Consider the following 21,663-nt stretch of genomic DNA (forward strand, 5'->3'; position numbering starts at 1 on the left):
ATATGATTTTCAAAGATTTCTGCATGCTTATTTACAATTTAACTTCTCTTCTGATAATTTTATGTCAAATGCTGTTTTGTATCAGTATATTGAAATGATGGTTGTTAATATTTCCACCTCTTTATTTTATCCTAGGAGCAATTCTTGGGAAGTTATATAAAATACCAGGTATTTGTGTTTTGATTTTTAGTTTATAAGAATGGAATTCCCTGTGCTTTGGCTCTGTAGCCCTTTAATCGTACTGTCATTGGAACTGTGTCTCCTAGAGCTTGGAGGAAAGGATGTGGAGGACTTGTTTACCGCTGTGCTCAGTCCTGCAGCCACGCAGCCAGCTTCCGTACCACAGCCTCCGGCGCCTCCGCTGCTGCCCGCGCACGCTCAGGGTATGTCGCCTCTCGAAAAGTGTTGTAAGCATGGCTCTGCGGTGTGTGTCCCTCAGGAACCACGCACACAGACTGATGGCAGAAAGCCCTCTTTTGTGCCGATGGAAGAGTACCAATCTCTGAGTTTCCCTCAGTTACACACCTACCTCCCTGACATCCTCTGGAAATCGGCGATTCTCTTCATGGCCAGAATTCTTCTGCTCACTTGATCTGCGGTGCCACTATTAACAGTGCCTGCCTTCTTCCCGTCCCCCAGTCCCAGTCCCAGTCCCAGCTCACTTTTACTCAGTCCTTCCTGCAAAGATGTTTGGAGAACTGCTCCCCCCTCACCTGACTGCCTTAGACTCATCCATCTGGTCTCAGTTTCACTGTCATTTCCTCAGTGGTTAGCAAATCACCACCTCCACACCTCCCCCATGCTTTTCATTGGTAGCATGTGGTGCAGATGTAAATGACTGTTTGGGTAATTATGGTTTTCCCTTTAGATTGTGAGCTCCTTGAAGGCTTGGGTCACATCTGTCTTCACCACTGTATACCTTGCCACAGAGTATGTCCTTAGTACATACTTTCAGAGTAAATCAGTGGCCTTTCTACCACTGTCGACTATGAAATTCCTAATTCTGTGGAAATTTGCCTATTTTGTTTAATCCACTTTCTTCTGCCTATTTGTAACTACTTGCAGAACAAGTTTAAGGCTTTCCTTTCTCCCTCTGCCTGGACAGCTAAAATCTGATAGGCTAGAAGTAAAATTTGTGGGAGTAGGTAGGTAAGGTGGTAGTGCTGCCAGTCTGGGAATCTCCTATAGAAGGGAGATGGTGGTGTGTATTCTTGATGATTTGAATAATGGGTCATTTCTCTATATCCTGTTGTCACTGCTTCATGATTATATACTGAATTGAATAATTTGTAATGATACTTTTATAAGCTCATACACTGTTTTTGTGTAAGTGCTGAAATGTACAAATAATTTAATGTTATCTTTACTACCAATTTTGTGTATACATGAAAAATTCTATAACGCACATAATTGAAATATTTTAGTTTCTACCAGTTTAGCCTCTAAACATAAATTTACCTTGATTTTTGCTAGACTAAACATGTGATTTACATTTGGATAAAACAGACATCATAAGTGCTTCTTGCCTTAATTGTTCCCATATGCTGTCTTAATGGTTAAGAACTCTTCAATATTTCTCTTCTCAACATATAAAAAAAACTATCTCCATGTTTTCTGAAACTAAAAGTATGTATTTCAGAAATCAAATCATTTAAAGATGTATTCCTTTATAAAAGGTTTTATGATCATTGTTTAAATCATTTCACTGTGCTGTCTCATTTTTAATAAGGTTTTGAAGGTTGGGGGCAGTTGATTTATTTTTTTCTACCCAAAATGTGCTTATTGGGATGGTTTCCCATTCATCTTGATTCCGGCAGCTTTTAGTGCTGCTTCCGTCTGGAGGAGCATCCTTCTGTAAGCCTTGCTTTTCCTCCTGTAGGCTGGCAGAGGACAGTAGAGCAGCCAACACACAAAACTACTGTGTGTGCATGGCTAGAGACGGTGGTGATTTTATAGCATCCTGGGCATTTCACATCCATGAAATAGGAACTGGGGCTCTGCACCAGGCGCTTCTTCTTGTGTTTCCTCTTCTCTTCTGGAGAGGGATGAAGGAGATCCTTTGCGAGAGGCATGTTCTCGTGGGGAGGTCATCACCGTCGGAAAGGTGGGGTTGATCTTTTTTTTTGCGTAGGAGTCGCTAAGATTTCAGCATTCATGTTTGAAAGAATAATAATTTAAGGATAAAGCATGATCAGGTCACATGCAGGGAGACCACACAGATATTCAAGAATGGCAACTCTAACATTTTCCAGGGCAAAGGAAGAGAGGTAAGTGGTCAGTGGTTAAGAAGGCAGAACAAAAAGTACGCGTGGGACTGAATTGTGTCTACACAGCTAGGCATTGGCAGTTGGCCTTTTTTTCTCCAGGTTTCTGAGAGGCACTGGAGACCTCACACCAGTGAAATGAGCTGATGAGTTACACATTTTGGCAGAGTAGCTCTGATGTCAGTATTGGAAATGGATTTGACACAAGAAGAGTTGTACTAATGAGTTTATTGCAGTTGGGACTGAGTTAGAAGTTGGGCTCCATTTAAATATATCTGCAGTGCTAATTGAAAGGAGGAAATGGATTTGAGAGACAGTGATGTTAGAATAAGTAGGATAGTGCTACCAAATGGATGTAAGATGTGAGAAAAAAGGAAATAAATTGAACTAGACTATATATAAGCCAGGCTTGCCTAGAGGATAACCAGTCATGCTGTAAACTGGAAACATGGAACAAAGAAGCGTGCACGGACGCGTGTGTGCATGTGTGTGTGTTGTAGGGGGAACAAAGAAGCGCAAGCACGCGCGTGCGTGTGTGTGTGTGTGTGTGTTGTAGGGGGAGGGTAGTGGAGATGTAATGAATTTAGTTTTAGGCCATTTTTAGTTAGAAATGGGGCATACACATTGTTCTGACTTACAGGCAGTTGCAGTTGTTCAAGGCTATAGATGAAAATTTAGGAATTGTCTGTTTAGTGGTTGGAAGGGTGAGGTTTCTTAAGAATATACTGCCAGTAGAGTACAGAATCTTGAAGAACTCTTTTTAATTAAATAATGAGTTACATGCTTAAGTCAACTGATTTATATTATGCACTCCTTTCCCCTTTTGAAGCATTAGGTGGAAGTGAAAAAAGCTGAGAGATGGAGACACTGAGTGAGAGGTATAGGATCTTCGCAGTGGCGGTCATCAGGCTGTAGGGCCGGGTGGGGTGAAAGGCACTGTTTCACTGGATGGTGAGATTGCTGTGATCTTCAGTGGAACAACTTAGTAGGAGCGATGAGGAGAGGGGAGAGTGTGATGTGTTGACACTTTTACAGAAGGTCAGAAAGCAGAGAAGGGAAATTTCAAGAAGATTGAGACAGTAACTTGAAATCACTTTAGGTGAAAGTTCCATGAAGTGACTTTGCAATTCTTACCATGGTTTATGCCTTGAAAAAGATACTAGTGTGACCAGGTATGGTAGACTTGAGAGAATGGGAAAAAGACCACCTCCTAGTTAAAATAATAACAAAGGGAAAATGCTTTGCATCTATTTATGTGTACTTAAGTTATTTAATTTCTCTGGGTCTTTTTGCATAAATGGAGCTACACGTAATAACCCATTTCATGGCCTGGTTGTGAGGACCAAAGAGTTAATTAACACATGTAAAGGTTTTGGAACAGTGCCAGGCATATACTAAATTGCTAATGAGTAATAGCTATTGTTATTATGTAAGGTTTCAGTATAGTCGTATTGCACGTACAGTAGTCAGTGCTGATAGCTCCAGGATAGATCACATTCTCACTACCAGGAAGGGAGCTTTTCTTTATCCTAACTACATGAAAGGCATTTAATATTTTTCAATAAAATATCATATTCCTTAGTGGAACCTACTTTTCTCTAAAGTTAAAAAATAGAAGTAGCATTCTACTTGGAATAAGTGCAGAAATCTTGCTTCTTAAGCAAGATTCACACTTGGAGTGAACTTAAGTGTCCTGAGACACTTGTTGTGGAGTCCAGATCCAGTGGGCCCAGCTCTGCCGTTCTGCAGGAGAAGCCCTAACCTGGAAGTCCGATGGTTCCAGGACCACCGTCCTTGAGACAAAGCCTGAAAAGCTGCGGGCAGTCAGCCCCAGTGTCCTCAGACGAGCTTGAGGGTCGTAACAGAGGGTCTGGTTTGGCTGAAAGGACATTATGTAGTGTAGAACATTATGTGGGCAGGACACTTCGTTATTTTTTCTAATAGCTTGGCAAGTGGTTGGGTTAGGAGTTCTGTGTCACTATACCAGGTGTGCCCAGTATTAACCAACTTTGTAACTGATTTTCATTTGTATAATTAACTGGTGATATGGATCTCCTAGTGTTGTTCTGAGTGTTACGACGTAAGTAGAGGCCGTGTATTTATTATGTCTTTAAATTGAAAGGGTTTTCTCCCCACCTTCCAGTTTTATTGAGATACAGTTGATATCTCAGCACTGCATAGTTTATATGATATATACAGCACTGCATAGTTTAGGGTGTACAGCATAGTGATTTGACATACGTCGTGAAATGATTACCACTGTAAGTTTATGGAAGGGGTTTTTGAAGGTACACCAAAAAAAGGTGGGTGTTTTGTTTGTTTGTTTTTTTGCTGGAAAACTGCTTGGTTAAGGACAGTTGGCTTGTTTCCAAATAGTTTAGGAAAATAGATGATCGCAATAGGGGTTGGAGTTATATGCTTGTGGAGAGTTTGGAGAAACACAAGGTGGTCTTATTATGGTTTGCCTAATGTCTATTTAGAAAGAAGATGTGAAGGTACTGGATTGAGAATTAAAATACATTTGGGGGCTGAAACTGCAAGGAATGAAAATTAGGTCAAAAACAGAAATTATTTATTTTTACAGTAGTCATCCAATTTATAATGGTAGATGAAATATTGCTTGTTGTTCCAAACTAATTTAGAGACAGTGTCAATTTGAGAGTAATAGGTGTTGTTTTCATGTAAGGGACATCTGTTTGTAAATTTTGAGTGAAGAAGAATGTTTGATACAACTCACTAGCATTTGTTGAGATTGATTCTTTTTTTATTTATTTTTATTTTTTTATTTTTTTGCGGTACGTGGGCCTCTCACTGCTGTGGCCTCTCCCGTTGCGGAGCACAGGCTCCGGACACGCAGGCTCAGCAACCATGGCTTATGGGCCCAGCCGCTCCGCGGCATGTGGGATCTTCCCGGATCGGGGCACGAACCCGTGTCCTCTGCATCGGCAGGCGGACTCCCAAACACTGTGCCACCAGAGAAGCCCTGATTCTTTTTTTAGAGCTCGTATGTACTGCATACTTACTGCATAGCAGGCACTGTGCTGAAAACTGCACATACAGTATGCCAGTTACATTATAGAATACCTTCATTTTATAGAAACAGTGATTGATTCTGCTTATAACAAGTAGCAGAATTAAGATTCAAGCTCAGGGCCGTCAGACTCCAAAACACGTGCTACTTCCATTATACCATAATGAAGTAAACAGAATTATAGAGTCCATATTTCAAAATTTTATAACCTAGTCACTCTTTAAGCGATATTTTACAGTATAATATTGGGGGGAAAATCCTACTTTAAAGCAGTGTTACGAATTTTTATTTAAAAATATTTCCGCCGCTTTTAAATTATTTTTTAATAATATGCAAAAATTGCTGCTTTCTTCTTTTAAGATGTTTTTTCACGGATGCCACTCGTGAATGGCCTTATCGGACCCAGTCCTCATCTCGCACATAATTCTTTGCCTCCTGGAAGTGGACTGGCAGCCTTCCCTGCTGTAGCACAGCCCCCCTACACTGATGCCAGGTATCTAAAAGCCTCCACGTTCTACGGAAACGTAAATCTTTTTTGTTATATGAATGGTTATTGATCTGAGTGATCGTGCACAGTGTTAGTGTGTTGCACTCATTGTGATCTTTGCGAAAAATCATCAAACATTTTAGCTATTTTGTAATAATAGGTTTAATGAAATTGTACTTGACCATAGTACTTAGAAAGTTATTTTATGTTTATGAAGTAAAGTTGTTTATTATTTGCCAGGGATAAAAATCCAGCATTTAATCCAATGGCAAGTGACCCTAACGGCTCTTGGACATCATCAGCTCCCACTGTGGAAGGAGAAAATGATACAATGTCAAATGCCCAGAGAAGTACACTCAAGTGGGAGAAAGAGGAGGCCCTGGGTGAAATGGCAACAGTAGCACCAGTTCTCTACACAAATATTAATTTCCCCAACCTAAAGGAAGAATTCCCAGGTAAGTCACGGATATATCACTGCTTACATGTGACCAGCTTTCCCACACGTCACAGGCTTTTTTTGTTCTTGTCTCACTATAACAGAGAGCCTGTGTATCACCATTAATTTTTATCTAGTGTGACTCTGCACAATGTGAAGATTCCCTAGATATCTAGAAACATCTTGCATTTTCTTAGTCCTAAGCCCTGTACCGATTAGCATATTTCCCAGAAGTTAATTTCAATTAATGAAGTGATTCCAGCTCCTAGCAGTCTTTTTAAATACATGGAAGTCAGTGTTGTGTTATATGTGTAATTGTACAAGAAAATTCCTAGAATAAAAAGCTTATCATTTAATCAGAAGTATTAAGTTAGGCTAAATCAGACTCCATTCTAAGTATTGTTCACATTGAAACTAACTCAGAATTATTTCCCCTTCTTCCCAACTGTCTAGCCCATTTGAAAAAAGCAGATGGTACAGTGGTACCATTTTTGAAAATTCTCATTAGCAAGAGGATGAAACATTTGGATTAATGTCACTTACAGAATATTTGCAAGCAAATGCTCATTTAGTATCTTGAGTTCATGTTGCAAGACAAACTAGGATCTGAAAAGGTCACTTAAGCTTTGTCTTGCAATAGTTTCCCAGCTGTCATATAGCTCTTTTAAATTACTAGAGGAGTACTTAAAAGTGGATTTTTTATGGATGACCCCTGTCTTTTTTGGTTTGGCCACCTTGTAGTACTTTATTTATTATTCATAGAAATAAATGCTACCTTATCTAACAAGAAAAGTCAGTGGTTTAATGCAGGGCTGTCTGTTAAAGCAGTATACACATTCTTCAAGGGTTTTTTTTTGTGTGTGTGTGTTTTTTAACCACACTTTTATTTGCTGCTTAGAGATGAGTATATCTGGTTCTATTAAGTCACTTAGTGTCAGTGTAAAAATTGTCCTTAGATTGGAGCTGTAGGTTTCCTTTATTTTAAAGTAATTTTCTTTAATAGATGTACTGTGTGATTCTAGAACCTCATGAAATACCATGTTAAGGCTGTTGGTCTGCAGCTGATTTCCATTTTCACTGGCTATTTCAAAGCTTTCTGTTTATAAATATGGACAAAAGCATTTCTACATTTATTGCTAACTGTTGATCTCACCCACATTTCATTTTGTGTACTGTCCTGACACTGAGTTTCATAGAAGTGGCTTGAAATCATTGCTTTTCCGTATCTTTGTTGTGCACAAGTGCTGATGAGATGCTTATTTTTAATAATGATTACTTCCTTTTGGTCAACTTGATAGAATTCTCTTGAGTACAGATGTTTTCCAAAACGTTTAGCTTTGGTCCTGGTAGCATCTTACATGGTTGAGGGAATTTATTATGTTTGGCTTAACTTTATCTTGGCTGCTTAGAACTTTGATTTAAAAACTTCCCAGCTCCACAGGTGAGATTATTAATGAGGCAGCACTCCATTCAGAAATATGTTTGGTCTGCTGTGTGCCAGGAACTTTATACCATACAAAGAACTAAATACAGGACTATCATTTATGAAAATGTGGGCAGAATCAGTTTAACTGTTAGCAGTTTATCAACCTTTTGATTAAGACGCATCATTACCGTGGTTCTGTGAATGTGTCTACTGTGTTCTTTTGTTGCAGACTGGACTACTAGAGTGAAGCAAATTGCCAAGCTGTGGAGAAAAGCAAGCTCACAGGAAAGAGCACCATACGTGGTATTTAAAAAAACTCACATGTATCATGCCTTCAGACACAATACGTGAATCTTATTATTATCGTCTTAGGTTCATAAAAAGATTTCCCATTCCAAAAAACATATGTTAAATACTTGTACAACTAATAAACAGCTTTGTTTTATAGTGTTTTCCTAACTCATGATGTCTTAATATAGAGGGTGACATTTTCATAAGCTGGTTAATAGAACCAGTATGTTGAAGATTGAAATCACTTATCCTAGGAGCGTGTTTAACTCATTTCACTTTTAAATTGTTTTATCTCTTCGAAAGAGTACTACATTTTGCAGCCACATTAATGTGCCTCAGTTTCTTCCACAATAAGCTCTTTTTGTATTAGGTTTAGTAGAGAATTTTGAAAGAGGTATACCTGGACACCTTTAAGGAGCTTTTGAAACATGGACTTGGCCAGGAATTATTAGAGTATTTTATAAGATTCACGGTTCAGATGGTGACTTATTTTCTCCCAAAGAGCCAAATTAAGATTGTCAACTGGATCCAAATCCTTGCTTTCATTTGAAAGCATATTATATCTGCATTACCGTTTTGAAAAATACATGTACTTATTTTCTACTTTGATCTTCAGCAGACGTACTGTCAGTGATAATGACTGCTTGGATCAAGCAAAAAATTTTGGTGGGGGGATGTGTTGATGATGCTTTGCTTTGTTTTACCTTGACTGGCAGAGGTAATGGCAGGATATTTTTAATATTTCTCAATGATTTTTCTTTTTTTAACGTTAAGCTTCAGGTTCCAGATTTTAGATTTGGAGGATTGATTTGGTATTTTCCTTTTCTCTAAATTGAGAGAGATATTAATCATTCCATTTTTGAAGAGTCTGTTACAAAAATTAGGATTGAAAATATTAGATTACACCTGGGTTCTCTAGCCTGGTTCAGATAGAGAGATGGAAATATGTCTTCAGTTGAAACATGCCTTATAAAAGGGAAAAGTGGGGTAGTGTCCAGATCTTTTCACACAAGAGGCTGTAAGTTCTCAAGATTAGTATTTCAACTGTTTACAACTATTTAACCCAACTTTTTCTTGCTTTTGTATGATAAAATTTGCCATAGTTTTATTTAATTTTAACATATACTGGGAGATAATTTTCTTCTCCTTTTTTCAAAGCAAAAAGCCAGAGATAACAGAGCTGCTTTACGCATTAATAAAGTACAGATGTCAAATGATTCCATGAAAAGGCAGCAGCAGCAAGATAGCATTGATCCCAGCTCTCGTATTGATTCAGATCTTTTTAAAGATCCACTAAAGCAAAGAGAATCGGAACATGAACAGGAATGGAAATTCAGACAGGTGTGTGTTTCTGTTTCTTTAAGAATTGGCTTTTTAGGACTTCCCTAGTGGTGCAGTGGTTAAGAATCCGCCTGCTAATGCAGGGGACATGGATTCGAGCCCTGGTCCAGGAAGATTCCACATACCATGGAGCAACTAAGCCCATGCGCCACAACTACTGAGACTGCGCTCTAGAGCCCGCGAGCCACAAGTACTGAGCCCGCCTGCCTAGAGCCCGTGCTCCACAACAAGAGAAGCCACCGCGATGAGAAGCCCGCACACTGCAATGAAGAGTAGCCCCCGCTCGCCGCAACCAGAGAAAGCCCACCCAGCAACGAAGACCCAACACGGCCAAAAATAAAAAGATAAATTAATTAATTTAAAAGAATTTGCTTTTTAAAGTTGAATTTTTGCTTTTTGAGAAAAGAACTGTTTATGATATAGTTTCAGCTATAGTTCTTACTACAATATAAAAATTTGATTTAAAATAGACTTTCCTTTCTCAGTAAAATATATTTAAGTTGATTTGGGGAAGTTTTAGTAAATATTATAAACGATATGCTGCCGTAGACATTCGGTATACTGTGATGAATAATAGTCTCTCCTCTTGAGGAATTTACAATAGGGGAGCAATCTGGAAACTGACGACATCAAACGAATAAATTTTCTGTTGCTGTTCCCCCCTGCCCCGTGACAGCTATATTCTTCCTTAGCCGTATGATTGTTTTTTCTTTCCTATTCCAACAGCAAATGCGGCAGAAAAGTAAGCAGCAGGCTAAGATTGAAGCCACCCAGAAGCTGGAGCAGGTGAAGAACGAGCAGCAACAGCAGCAGCAGCAGCAGCAGCAACAGCAGCAGCAGCAGCAGCAGCAGCAGCAGCTGGGCCCTCAGCCTCTTCCGGGGCAGTCTGGCTCGGACACGCCGAGTGGCGGCATCCAGAGCCCCCTGACCCCGCAGCCTGGCAACGGAAGTACGTCTCCTGCACAGCCCTTCCATAAAGACCTGTTTGCAAAGCAGCTGCCCGGCACCCCCACTTCCGCGCCATCAGATGACGTGTTTGTAAAACCGCAAGCTCCACCCCCTCCTCCGGCGCCGTCCCGGATCTCCATCCCAGAGAGTCTGTCACAGGCTCAGGCTTCTCAGCCGCCTTCCCCACAGATGTTTTCCCCTGGATCTTCTAACTCCCGGCCGCCATCTCCAGCGGATCCTTATGCGAAAATGGTTGGTACCCCAAGACCACCTGCTGGGGGCCATGGTTTTTCCAGAAGAAATTCTGCACTGGTGGAAAACTGTGCACCTTTACCGTCCGTATCTAGGCCCACTCAGATGAGCGAGACAACAGCAAGTAGGCCATCCCCAGTCAGAGATTTATGTTCTTCCTCCACAGCAAGTAGTGACCCCTATGCAAAGCCTCCAGACACACCTAGGCCTGTGATGACAGATCCATTTCCCAAACCCTTAGGCCTGCCCCGGTCTCCTGTAGTTTCGGAACAAACTGCAAAAGGTCCTCTAGCGTCTGGAACCAATGACCACTTTACTAAACCATCTCCTAGGGCAGATGCGTTTCAAAGACAACGGATACCTGATCCATATGCTCGACCCCTGTTAACACCTGCACCTCTTGATAGTGGTCCCGGACCTTTTAAAGCTCCAATGCAGCCGCCCCCATCCTCCCAGGACCCTTATGGGTCAGTGTCACAGGCACCGAGGCGATTGTCTGTTGACCCTTATGAAAGGCCTGCTTTGACACCACGACCTGTAGATAACTTTGCTCATAACCAGTCAAGTGATCCATATAGCCAGCCTCCCGTCACCCCACATCCAGCAATGAATGAATCCTTTGCTCATCCTTCAAGGGCTTTTCCCCAGCCTGGAACCATATCAAGGCCAACATCTCAGGACCCATATTCCCAACCTCCAGGAACTCCACGTCCTATTGTAGATTCCTATTCCCAGCCCCCAGGAACATCTCGCTCCAATCCAGACCCCTATTCTCAACCTCCTGGAACTCCCCGGCCCACCACCATCGGCCCGTATAGTCAGCAGCCACCAGCCCCAAGGCCGTCTGCACAAGCAGACTTATTTGTTACATCTGCAGCTAATCAGAGACGTTCTGACCCACGTGCTCACCCTCCTGGAACACCGAGACCTGGAATTTCTGTTCCTTACTCTCAACCACCAGCAATACCGAGGCCAAGGATTTCAGAGGGTTTTACTAGGTCCTCAATGACAAGACCAGTCCTCATGCCAAATCAGGATCCTTTCCTGCAGGCAGCACAAAATCGAGGAGCAGCCTTACCTGGCCCTTTGGTAAGGCCACCTGATGCGTGTTCCCAAACACCCAGGCCACCTGGACCTGGTCTTTCAGACACTTTTAGCCGTGTCTCCCCATCTGCCCCTCGTGACCCCTATGATCAGACTCCCATGACTCCGAGATCTCAGTCTGACTCTTTCGGAACAAGTCAGGTTGCCCATGACGTCGCTGATCAGCCACGGCCTAGATCAGAGGGGAGCTTCAGTGCACCTTCCAGCTCACCCATGAATTCTCAAGGCCAGCAGTTCTCCGGTGTGTCCCAGCTTCCCGGACCTGTACCGACCTCAGGAGTCACCGATACACAGAGCACTGCAAACATGTCTCAAGCAGATACAGAGAAATTGAGACAGGTAAACAGGTTGAATGTTCTCAGATGTTTTAAATGTATTATTTGAGAGTGCTGTTCATCTTATCAAATTGAGTAATTTATGTACAGCTGTTAAAGTCAATCTTTTCTGTAGAATTGGTCATACTGCGAAGAAGAAAAATGAAATTGGTAAAATCAACACTGATGAATTGGGCTTATTCTTTTATCTAATTTCAGTTTTCATGAGTTGGTAGGGGAATTCTTAAATATGAAAGGTTCAGTTTTGTGATAGTTGTATGGCAAGGAAAAGGACCCAAATCATCACTTTATTTTTTATAACCGATTGAATATTTAAGTGTAGCTAGTGTTTTATCATACTTTGAAATATTACAGTATTTTAAACATTACCATAGTCAAGTATCCGAAGCATTGAGACTTAAAAAGCTATTACTTTTTAAAAAGTCCCGGTCATTTTTTGTTTCTTTCCGTTCAGCGACAGAAGTTACGTGAAATCATCCTCCAGCAGCAACAGCAGAAGAAGCTGGCAGGTCGACAGGAGAAAGGGTCACAGGCCCCAGGAGCAGTGCCTCATCTGGGGCCCCTGCAGCACTGGCAGCCGGAGAGTGCCAGCCAGGCTTTTACTAGGCCTCCCCCGCCCTATCCTGGGAGCATCGGGTCCTCCATTGGCCCTCCTCTAGGACCTAGATATGCTGCTTTCCCAAAAGACCCACGTGGACCCTGTACTCCTGATGTTACTGGTATGGGGATGAGACCTCATGGATTTAGGTAATGCGTTTAGTTTCATGACATTTAAATAGCTAATAGAAGGGAATACGCACGACTGAAATTATTTTGTTTGGGACCATTTTTTAATTGTAGTATAGTTAATTTACAATGTTGTGTTAGTTTCACGTGTACAGCAAAGGGATTCAGTGTCACATATATATATATATGTGTGTATATATATATGTGTATATATACATATGTATATATATTCTTTGAAATTACTCTTGATCAAGAAGTTTATGCTGTTTTTTACTTTTTGATCCCTTTGAGATATGATCAACATTATTTTTCACTAATGAGAGGTCGTGGGTTTTTCTTTAAACCCCTCAGTACTCAACAGAGTGTAAAAGTACTCCCTTTTTAATTAAATATTGACTGTACTAGCCTTACGTCACAGCCACAGCGATGTAGTTCATATGGTATTTATTATAGGGTACTTGGCAAATATTTACTTGCATATAGATACTTTATAAGTAGCTGCTAATGGTGATTATTTTCTTTTTGCTACGTCATTGTATTTGGCAACATTAATTTTGTATCTGCGTTTAATCTAAAACTTTTCCTTTTTATCAACTTAATTCAGAATAATACTTTATATTGACGATATGCTTTTTTAATGTCTTCTTTTAGATTTGGATTTCCAGGAGGTAGTCACGGTACCTTGTCAAGTCAGGAACGCTTCCTTGTACCTCCTCAGCAAATACAAGGATCTGGAGTTCCTCCACAGCTGAGAAGATCTATGTCTGTAGATATGCCCAGGCCTTTAAATAACTCACAAACGAATAATCCAGGCGGACTTCCTCCACATTTTTCGCCACAGAGCCTGTCAGTTCAGCAGCACAACATACTGGGCCAAGCATTTATTGAATTGAGGCACAGGACCCCTGATGGAAGGCCTCGGATGCCCTTCCCTGCTTCTCCTGGCAACGTTATAGAGGCACCTTCTCAACCAAGACATGGAAACTTCATTCCCCGGCCAGACTTTCCAGGCCCTAGGCACACAGACCCCATGAGACGACCTTCCCAAGGTCTCCCTCATCAGCTGCCTGTGCATCCAGATTTGGAACAAGTGCCGCCATCTCAGCAAGAGCAGAGCCACCCTGTCCATTCATCTTCTGTGGTCATGAGGTCTCTGAGCCACCCCTTAGGTGAGTTTTCAGAGGCCCCTTTGTCAACATCTACACCAGCTGAAACAACATCTGATAATTTGCAGATAACCACCCAGTCTTCTGGTGGTCTCGAAGAAAAGCTTGATTCTGATGACCCATCTGTCAAAGAACTAGATGTTAAAGACCTCGAGGGGGTTGAAGTCAAAGACTTAGATGATGAAGATCTTGAAAATTTAAATCTCGATACAGAGGATGGCAAGGGAGATGAATTGGATACTTTAGGTAATTTGGAAACTAATGATCCCAACCTGGATGACCTCTTAAGGTCAGGAGAATTTGATATCATTGCATATACAGATCCAGAACTTGACCTGGGAGATAAGAAAAGCATGTTTAACGAGGAACTGGACCTTAATGTTCCAATTGATGATAAGTTAGATAATCAGTGTGTATCTGTTGAACCCCCAAAAAAGGAGCAGGATGACAAAAGTATGGTTCCTTCTGATAAACATTCTCCTTGGAAAAAATCCACTGTCAGCAGTGAGATTAAAACAGAAGTACTGTCTCCAGATTCTAAAGGGGAAACCAAATGTGAAAGTGAGAAAAGTGATGAGGGTAAAGATGCTGTTGACGCTCCCTGCCCACAGGCCCCTGCTCATACAGACGCGAATGATGGGGAACAAGCTTCTTTGCAGTCCTGTGATGCAGATGTACTTGAGAAAAGAACTAATCGAGAAACGGCTGGCTCCAGCACAAGTGTTCGTGGGTCCACTCAGCTGCCTGCTGAAGGTGTGATAAACTCTTGCAGCATACCTGGATCAACTCCAGTTCTCTCAAGTCTACTTGCTAATGAAAAATCTGATAATTCAGACGTTAGGCCATTGGGGTCTCCACCACCAACTTTGCCGGCCTCACCGTCCAGTCATGTGTCAAGTTTGCCTCCCCCTCTAATGACACCGCCTGGTCATGCTTTGGATAATACCTTGAATTCTAATGTGACAGTAGTCCCTAGATTAAACCATACTTTCCCTCAGGGTGTGCAGGTGAGTCCAGGATTCATTCAGGGTCAGCCAACAGTGCATCGCAGTTTTGGAACAGGAAAGCCTGTGAATCAGATTGTACCTCTGACAAGTCAGTCTGCCGCCAGTGGCATGTCTGGGCCCCAGCAGCTGATGGTCCCTCAGACGGCCGCCCAGCAGAATAGAGAGAGGCCCCTCCTTCTGGAGGAGCAGCCTCTACTTCTGCAGGACCTTTTGGATCAAGAGAGACAAGAACAGCAACAGCAAAGACAGATGCAAGCCATGATCCGTCAGCGGTCTGAACCGTTCTTCCCTAATATCGGTAGGAATTCCTCGGAGTTTCAGAAATAATTACTGTGGGCATGGGGTGGGATGCAGTGCTTACAAGATTTGTGTATTAAATTACATGTGGACTAGAGCACTGAGGGTTGTATTTCTGTTCCTCCTTCAGCTTTGAAATGAACGTGATTAAGAGTTTTAGATTCCTCCCAGGTACATCAAGAGATTCAAAACTCTGAGTTTCAGACTTTCTCAAGTCTGTCTTTTATGGGATTGTTTAATAGAAATAAATCTTTTTTAGTTCCTGACTTCTAACCATTATTACCATGTATTTTCAGAGTCACTGAAAGGTGAATTTAAAGCAACTCTGCTAGGAGTAAACTTCTTACTGTCCTATTATGCACAATGAATGCTTGGCATTTTTTTTTTTTGGTTATATGAAGCTCTTTAACTTCCAATAGCTTACTAATTTGGGGAACGCCCCCCCCCAATAGAACAGCAATGCAGTAAAAAATACCTGAGTGCCTCTAAGAGAAAGAATTAGCAATCAAAGGACACATGTCCAAGGAATGCTTTCTTCTAAACAGTAAAACTGACCTTCTGTCCTTCGTACATTACCAATTCCATCATATTGGTCCATTTCTTTTTTATTTATATGCAAAGAGGTCTTTTGTCAGTAGCCTATGTTTCTTGTAAGAAATTGATACATTTTTCTCATAAAGAGCAATAACCAATTTAATGGAATTCCTTAGTATTGGTAATAACTGCAAATTCTCATTCATGATGGAACATTACTAAAGAAGCAATTCTGCTTAGAATTGTGAAAGTTTGGGTGAAAGGAATTGCATTGCTTTAGATTACTGGTATAATCTCTCTTACATTTGACAAGCACCTTGTTTTGATTCTTGCAGTACTAACGTATTAAAAGTGTGGATCACTTAGATGGGATTAAATTCAGGATGAGGTTCTTGCCATCTCATAATTGCTTCCTTACCTGGTATAGGACCTATAAGAGTGATTATTAAATAATAAGGAATAAGAGTCTGTAAGTTACATAATGTTTGTGATAGTTATGTTACCTTTTAGTGTCACTTGAACCAAATACTATGAAATAAGTAACTTTAAAATATATTTCTCCTTTAGATTTTGATGCAATTACAGATCCTATAATGAAAGCCAAAATGGTGGCCCTTAAAGGCATAAATAAAGTAATGGCACAAAACAATATGGGCATGCCACCAATGGTTATGAACAGGTAGGTGAAGATGTTTCTCATTCTTACTGTGCATCAAGAAGTGCATGCAATTATTACTGGTTACTAGAAGGAGCGTATAGTAACTCAAAACTTGTATTCTAGGAATATGAACAATAAATATTTCAATTGGTTGTGATGTCAGCTGAATATGATCAAATGCAAAATGCTGTACAAATGTAAAGGTTAAGTTTCCATTCGTTTCAGGGTAAACATAATAAAACATCATAGAATGGTTTGAAAGATTGACTTGATTAAGCAGGAAATCCAAAGTATTGAAGTGTATGCCTGTTTGCATACCTTTAGAATAGTTAATGCTACCCAGAAGCTGCATGGGACAGAGTTGCTTCATCCTGAATAGGTGAGGATGAGAGGATAAGCAGGAAAACAGAAAGTAAACTGTTCTGTGCTGAGAACAAAAGGTAGTTTATTTCAGCCTGGGACTATTTTTTATTCCATCAGAGGACATTTGAAAGTTAGCATTTGGAAACTTTGTAAGCCTTTCCACTATTAGCAGAAAAAATGGAAAATTATACATTAGGGAAGATTATGAGTTATTTGAGTATCTGGATTTCTGAAATTAGGTATTTACACCCCCTAAGGGGTATTAAATAACCACAGGTAGTGTTTCTTAAGTTTTGCTCATGGACCATCATCAGAATTATGTGGTAGTTTTTTAAAAAAATGCAGGTTCATTTACTCAACCACAAACCTACTGAATCAGAATATCTGGACATGGTGCTTGTATGTCTGTAGTTTTAGTGAGCGCCATGGGCAATTCTTACGCACATTGCTGTTTGAGAACCTCTTTCAATAGAGTAGGCATAGAGCCTCAATTTAGCTTAATTATCTTGTTGAATGTGGATGATTATGGAAATGAATATGAAATCTACATGAATTTATGATAAACATGATCTTTCAAATAAATTGGGAATCCTTAAAGGTGCTTTGTTGAGATACTTTGGAAATGGTTAAGAAGCATTTTGTTTGTTTTTTAAATTAATTTATTTATTTATGTCTGCGTCAGGTCTTTGTTGCTGCGCACGGGCTTTCTCTAGTTGCGATGAGCGGGGGCTACTCTTCGTTGCGGTGCGCAGGCTTCTCATTGCGGTGGCTTCTCTTGTTGCGGAGCACGGGCTCTAGGCACGCGGGCTCAATAGTTGTGGCTCGCGGGCCCTAGAGCGCAGGCTCAGTAGTTGTGGCGCACGGGCTTAGCTGCTCTGCAACATGTGGGATCTTCCCGGACCAAGGATGGAACCCGTGTCCCCTGCATTGGCAGGAGGATTCTTAACCACTGCATCACCAGGGAATTCCAAGAAGCATTGTTGAGATCAAAGAAGAGATTGTAGTTTCTAGTGATTTTCATTATTTTATTATTTTTTTTAAATACATTTGATGTGTTTCTTAGTCTGTTGCAGCTGTTAACCTTAGCGATGTTCAAATTGACCATTCTTGGCAGTGAGAGCTTATTCTAGAAGGCTCCTCAGTTTTTTAAAAAAAATTATTTATTATTTAGTTTTGGCTGCATTGGGTCTTCGTTGCTGCACACAGGCTTTCTCTAGTTGTGGTGAGCGGGGGCTACTCTTGGTTGCAGTGCACGGGCTTCTCATTGCGGTGGCTTCTCTTGTTGCAGAGCACAGGCTCTAGGCGTGCGGGCTTCAGTAGTTTTGGCTTGTGGGCTCTAGAGCGCAGACTCAGTAGTTGTGGCACACAGGCTTAGTTGCTCCGCGGCATGTGAGATCTTCCTGGACCAGGGCTTGAACCTGTGTCCTGTGCACTGGCAGGTGGATTCTCAACCACTGCACCACCAGGGAAGTCCTGATTTTCATTATTGCACAATGTCTATTAACACTATTTCTGTGTCATGGGGCTTCTTAACTTTTTATGTCTTGAACTTTTTTGACATCCCAGTGAAGCCTGAACTCCTCAGAATATTTTAATGCAAAACCAAAAACATTGGTTTTACAGAGGAAATCAATTATATTTGAAATATAGTTAACTTAAATATAAAAGTTACAGCATATGGTGCTTCTCTAATGCATTAATAAATTTGGCAGTAAGTCTAATAACTACCATAATTTCAAAATAGTGATGAACTTAAATGACCTATTAGGTATGTGCAACAACTTTTGCTATGAAAATAATGCGAGTTCTATTGGTGCAAAGTCACAGTAGTGCTGATAATATTGTAGTTTGCTGAGCATAGTCAAAATAGAAGGAAATGCTAAATTTAATTCTGTACGTACTTTAAAATATGGACCTGAGAATCAGAACCCCTGCTCCTTCAGCATCATGTGTATATCACTCAGGTACACTGATCTATTAGTCATCAGGTGTGTTGTTAGCCCTTCTGCTGAGCACTTTGAAGAAGTAGAGGTGATGGTCCTTCCTTCAGGCAGTGTCATAAGTTGACTGAGGGTGATAGCCAGTGAGTGCTTTTGGGATTATGAGATTATTCCACACCAGGGCTGTAGTGGAGCCAGGGGGTAACAGATGAATCAAAAGCTGAGTAAAAAAATTAAAAAGCATATGTTCCAAATGATGGTAGTACTCAGATATTAAGGTACAGTGTTTGATAAATTATTTGCAAAATATAATCTTGTTATGTTGATGCATTTGGTAATTCTAGGGGCAGTGTTTTCATCAAAGCAGTAATGTTTCTGTGAAGTATTTAATTAGAGTAAGTAATGTTTTGCCGGATATTTTGAACCATATAGACTTTCTCTTGGTCAGTGACCAGGTGTTGCTTTGCTTTAACATTTAGATATAAAAATGTATGAAACTTTTTTTTCTTTTTATTTATTTTTTTCACATCTTTATTGGAGTATAAATGCTTTATTTACAATGTTGTATTAGTTTCTGCTGTACAACAAAGTGAATCAGCCACATGCATACATACATCCCCATGTCTCCTCCCTCTTGAGCCTCCCTCCCACCCTCCCTATCCCACCCCTCTAGGTGGTCACAAATCACCGAGCTGATCTCCCTGTGCTGTGCAGCAGCTTCCCACTAGCCATCCATTTAAAAAAATGTATGAAGTCAGAATGGCCATCATCAAAAAATCTAGAATCAATAAATGCTGGAGAGGGTGTGGAGAAAAGGGAACCCTCTTGCACTGTTGGTGGGAATGTAAATTGATACAGCCACTATGGAGAACAGTATGGAGGTTCCTTAAAAAACTAAAAATAGAACTACCATACGACCCAGCAATCCCACTACTCAGGCACATACCTTGAGAAAACCATAATTCAAAAAGAGTCATGTACCAAAATGTTCATTTCAGCTCTATTTACAGTAGCCAGGACATGGAAGCAACCTAAGTGTCCATCAACAGATGAATGGATAAAGAAGATGAGGCACATATATACAATGGAATAGTATTCAGCCATAAAAAGAAATGAAGTTGAGTTATTTGTAGTGAGGTGGATGGACCTAGAGTCTGTCATACAGAGTGAATTCAGTCAGAAAGAGAAAAACAAATACCGTATGCTAACACATATATATGGAATCTAAGAAAAAAAATAAAAGGTCATGAAGAACCTAGGGGTAAGACGGGAATAAAGACACAGACCTACTAGAGAATGGACTTGAGGATATGGGGAGGGGGAAGGGTAAGCTGTGACAAAGCGAGAGAGTGGCATGGACATATATACACTACCAAACGTAAAATAGATAGCTAGGGGGAAGCAGCCTCATAGCACAGGGAGATCAGCTCGGTGCTTTGTGACCACCTAGAGGGGTGGGATAGGGAGGGTGAGAGGGAGGGAGATGCAAGAGGGAAGAGATATGGGAACATATGTATATGTATAACTGATTCACTTTGTTATAAAGCAGAAACTAACACACCATTGTAAAGCAATTATACTCCAATAAAGATGTTTAAAAAAATGTATGAAACTTCTTAATTAAGATACATCTTTTGTTCTGGGATGCAAAAAGTTTTTGTAAGCTACCAACTTTTTTTTTTTTTTTTTTGCGGGCCTCTCACTGTTGTGGCCTCTCCCGTTGCGGAGCGCAGGCTCAGCGGCCATGGCTCACGGTCCCAGCCGCTCCGCGGCATGTGGGATCTTCCCGGACCAGGGCACGAACCCGTGTCCCCTGCATCGGCAGGCAGACTCTCAACCACTGCGCCACCAGGGAAGCCCCCAACTATTTTTAAATAAAGATTGGAATAAATAGTTTTAGTACATAAATTCTAAGAAAATTGTCTTCATTATATTTTTCATCTAAAAGGCTTGAGTTAATTTTAAGGTATAATGAGACATATAACAGCGTGGAACCTCTGGAACAGCCTCATTGACATCGCTGCCCCACTCATCACTGTGGGGAAAGTTACTTAATCTCTCTGAATCTTCCTTTTCATCAAAACTAAAATGAGGGTAGTAAGAATCCACACTTCACAGAATTGTGTAGTGAGGTTGGGACACAAAAAACAGGGCTTTAGTAAATGTTTTTGATGAGGAAGACACTGCCATTACTCTTCTTCCCTGGAAGAGAAAATTGTTAAGCACTTAAAAATAATGTTAGTTCCAAATGCTTCTCATTTGATGCTTAGTACTTCCTTTTCACAGGTTCCCCTTTATGGGCCAGTCCGTGACTGGAACACAGACTGGTGATGGCCAGACTCTCCTTCCACAGGCAGTTACTCAGGTACTGCTGCTTGTAACTAGTCACTTAAGAATGCACGTTTTCCTGTGTCTCTCGCTATTCTTTATGGTGAGACCTCTTCCAAAAAATAGTAGAAGTCCTAGAACACAGCCAGGATGTACCAGTATTATCAGCTCAGCAGAAATAAAGACATTTTATTATTTTTTAAGGGAAAGGCAAAGTTTAAAAATTGACAATTTCTGAAAAGGATCTACATTTTTAAGGGTAGAAGGTCACTTGGAGGGAAGCCAAATGCTTAGGGTTTGGGGGTTTGCTTTTATTTACTTTCAGCCCCACAGAGATATTTTCATGTCCTGCATTTTAGAATTCATTCATTACATTTAAATGTAAAACTGCTATAAAATGTAGAAAATAATGATTATAATCATTTTATTTAGATACAGATAGTCATGTTCTACAGTTTATTCCTTGGAATAATTTAGTTTTTGAAATATTTACTGTTCACAATAATCAGCTTTAAAAAGTGTAAATATTTAGTGTCAAGCAATATCCAGGAAAGTAGAACTGCTCATTTCATATTGTGTTTTCTTCTTTTTTTTTTCAAGTATCTGCCAGGGTGGGGGGAGGAAAGAGAGAAGCTGCCTATTTTCTTTATGTCTTTCTGGCACTTTCTTCTTCACCCTGCCGGTTAACGCCTCAGGTTTATTATGCTGATAATTGTATTCTTTTGATTA

General features: G+C 40.6%; 2 protein-coding genes across 22 annotated transcripts in view; one reads left to right on the plus strand and one right to left on the minus strand.

Annotated features, from left to right (window-relative positions):
* KMT2C (lysine methyltransferase 2C) overlaps nucleotides 1-21,663 on the plus strand; it is a 288,150-nt gene that overhangs the window by 234,063 nt on the left and 32,424 nt on the right. For all 21 annotated transcript variants that reach the window (XR_007479396.1, XM_033408301.2, XM_033408303.2 and 18 more), the window contains 11 exons: nucleotides 136-168; nucleotides 267-383; nucleotides 5,656-5,788; nucleotides 6,023-6,237; nucleotides 7,874-7,947; nucleotides 9,094-9,276; nucleotides 10,003-11,919; nucleotides 12,370-12,662; nucleotides 13,293-15,112; nucleotides 16,213-16,324; nucleotides 20,893-20,971. Coding sequence is in view for 20 of the 21 variants with exons in the window: in XM_033408301.2 (XP_033264192.2) it covers nucleotides 136-168; nucleotides 267-383; nucleotides 5,656-5,788; nucleotides 6,023-6,237; nucleotides 7,874-7,947; nucleotides 9,094-9,276; nucleotides 10,003-11,919; nucleotides 12,370-12,662; nucleotides 13,293-15,112; nucleotides 16,213-16,324; nucleotides 20,893-20,971 (4,976 nt within the window). In the remaining variant the exon portion in view is untranslated. The remainder of the gene's footprint in view (nucleotides 1-135; nucleotides 169-266; nucleotides 384-5,655; nucleotides 5,789-6,022; nucleotides 6,238-7,873; nucleotides 7,948-9,093; nucleotides 9,277-10,002; nucleotides 11,920-12,369; nucleotides 12,663-13,292; nucleotides 15,113-16,212; nucleotides 16,325-20,892; nucleotides 20,972-21,663) is intronic.
* Nucleotides 1,754-2,102, minus strand: LOC101288767 (40S ribosomal protein S27-like). Its single transcript, XM_004281221.4, has one exon. The coding sequence runs from the start codon at nucleotides 2,070-2,072 to the stop codon at nucleotides 1,821-1,823; it is 252 nt and encodes an 83-aa protein (XP_004281269.1). The 5' UTR covers nucleotides 2,073-2,102; the 3' UTR covers nucleotides 1,754-1,820.

Source organism: Orcinus orca, chromosome 9, assembly GCF_937001465.1.
Source record: "Orcinus orca chromosome 9, mOrcOrc1.1, whole genome shotgun sequence".
NCBI classification, from domain to species: domain Eukaryota; kingdom Metazoa; phylum Chordata; class Mammalia; order Artiodactyla; family Delphinidae; genus Orcinus; species Orcinus orca.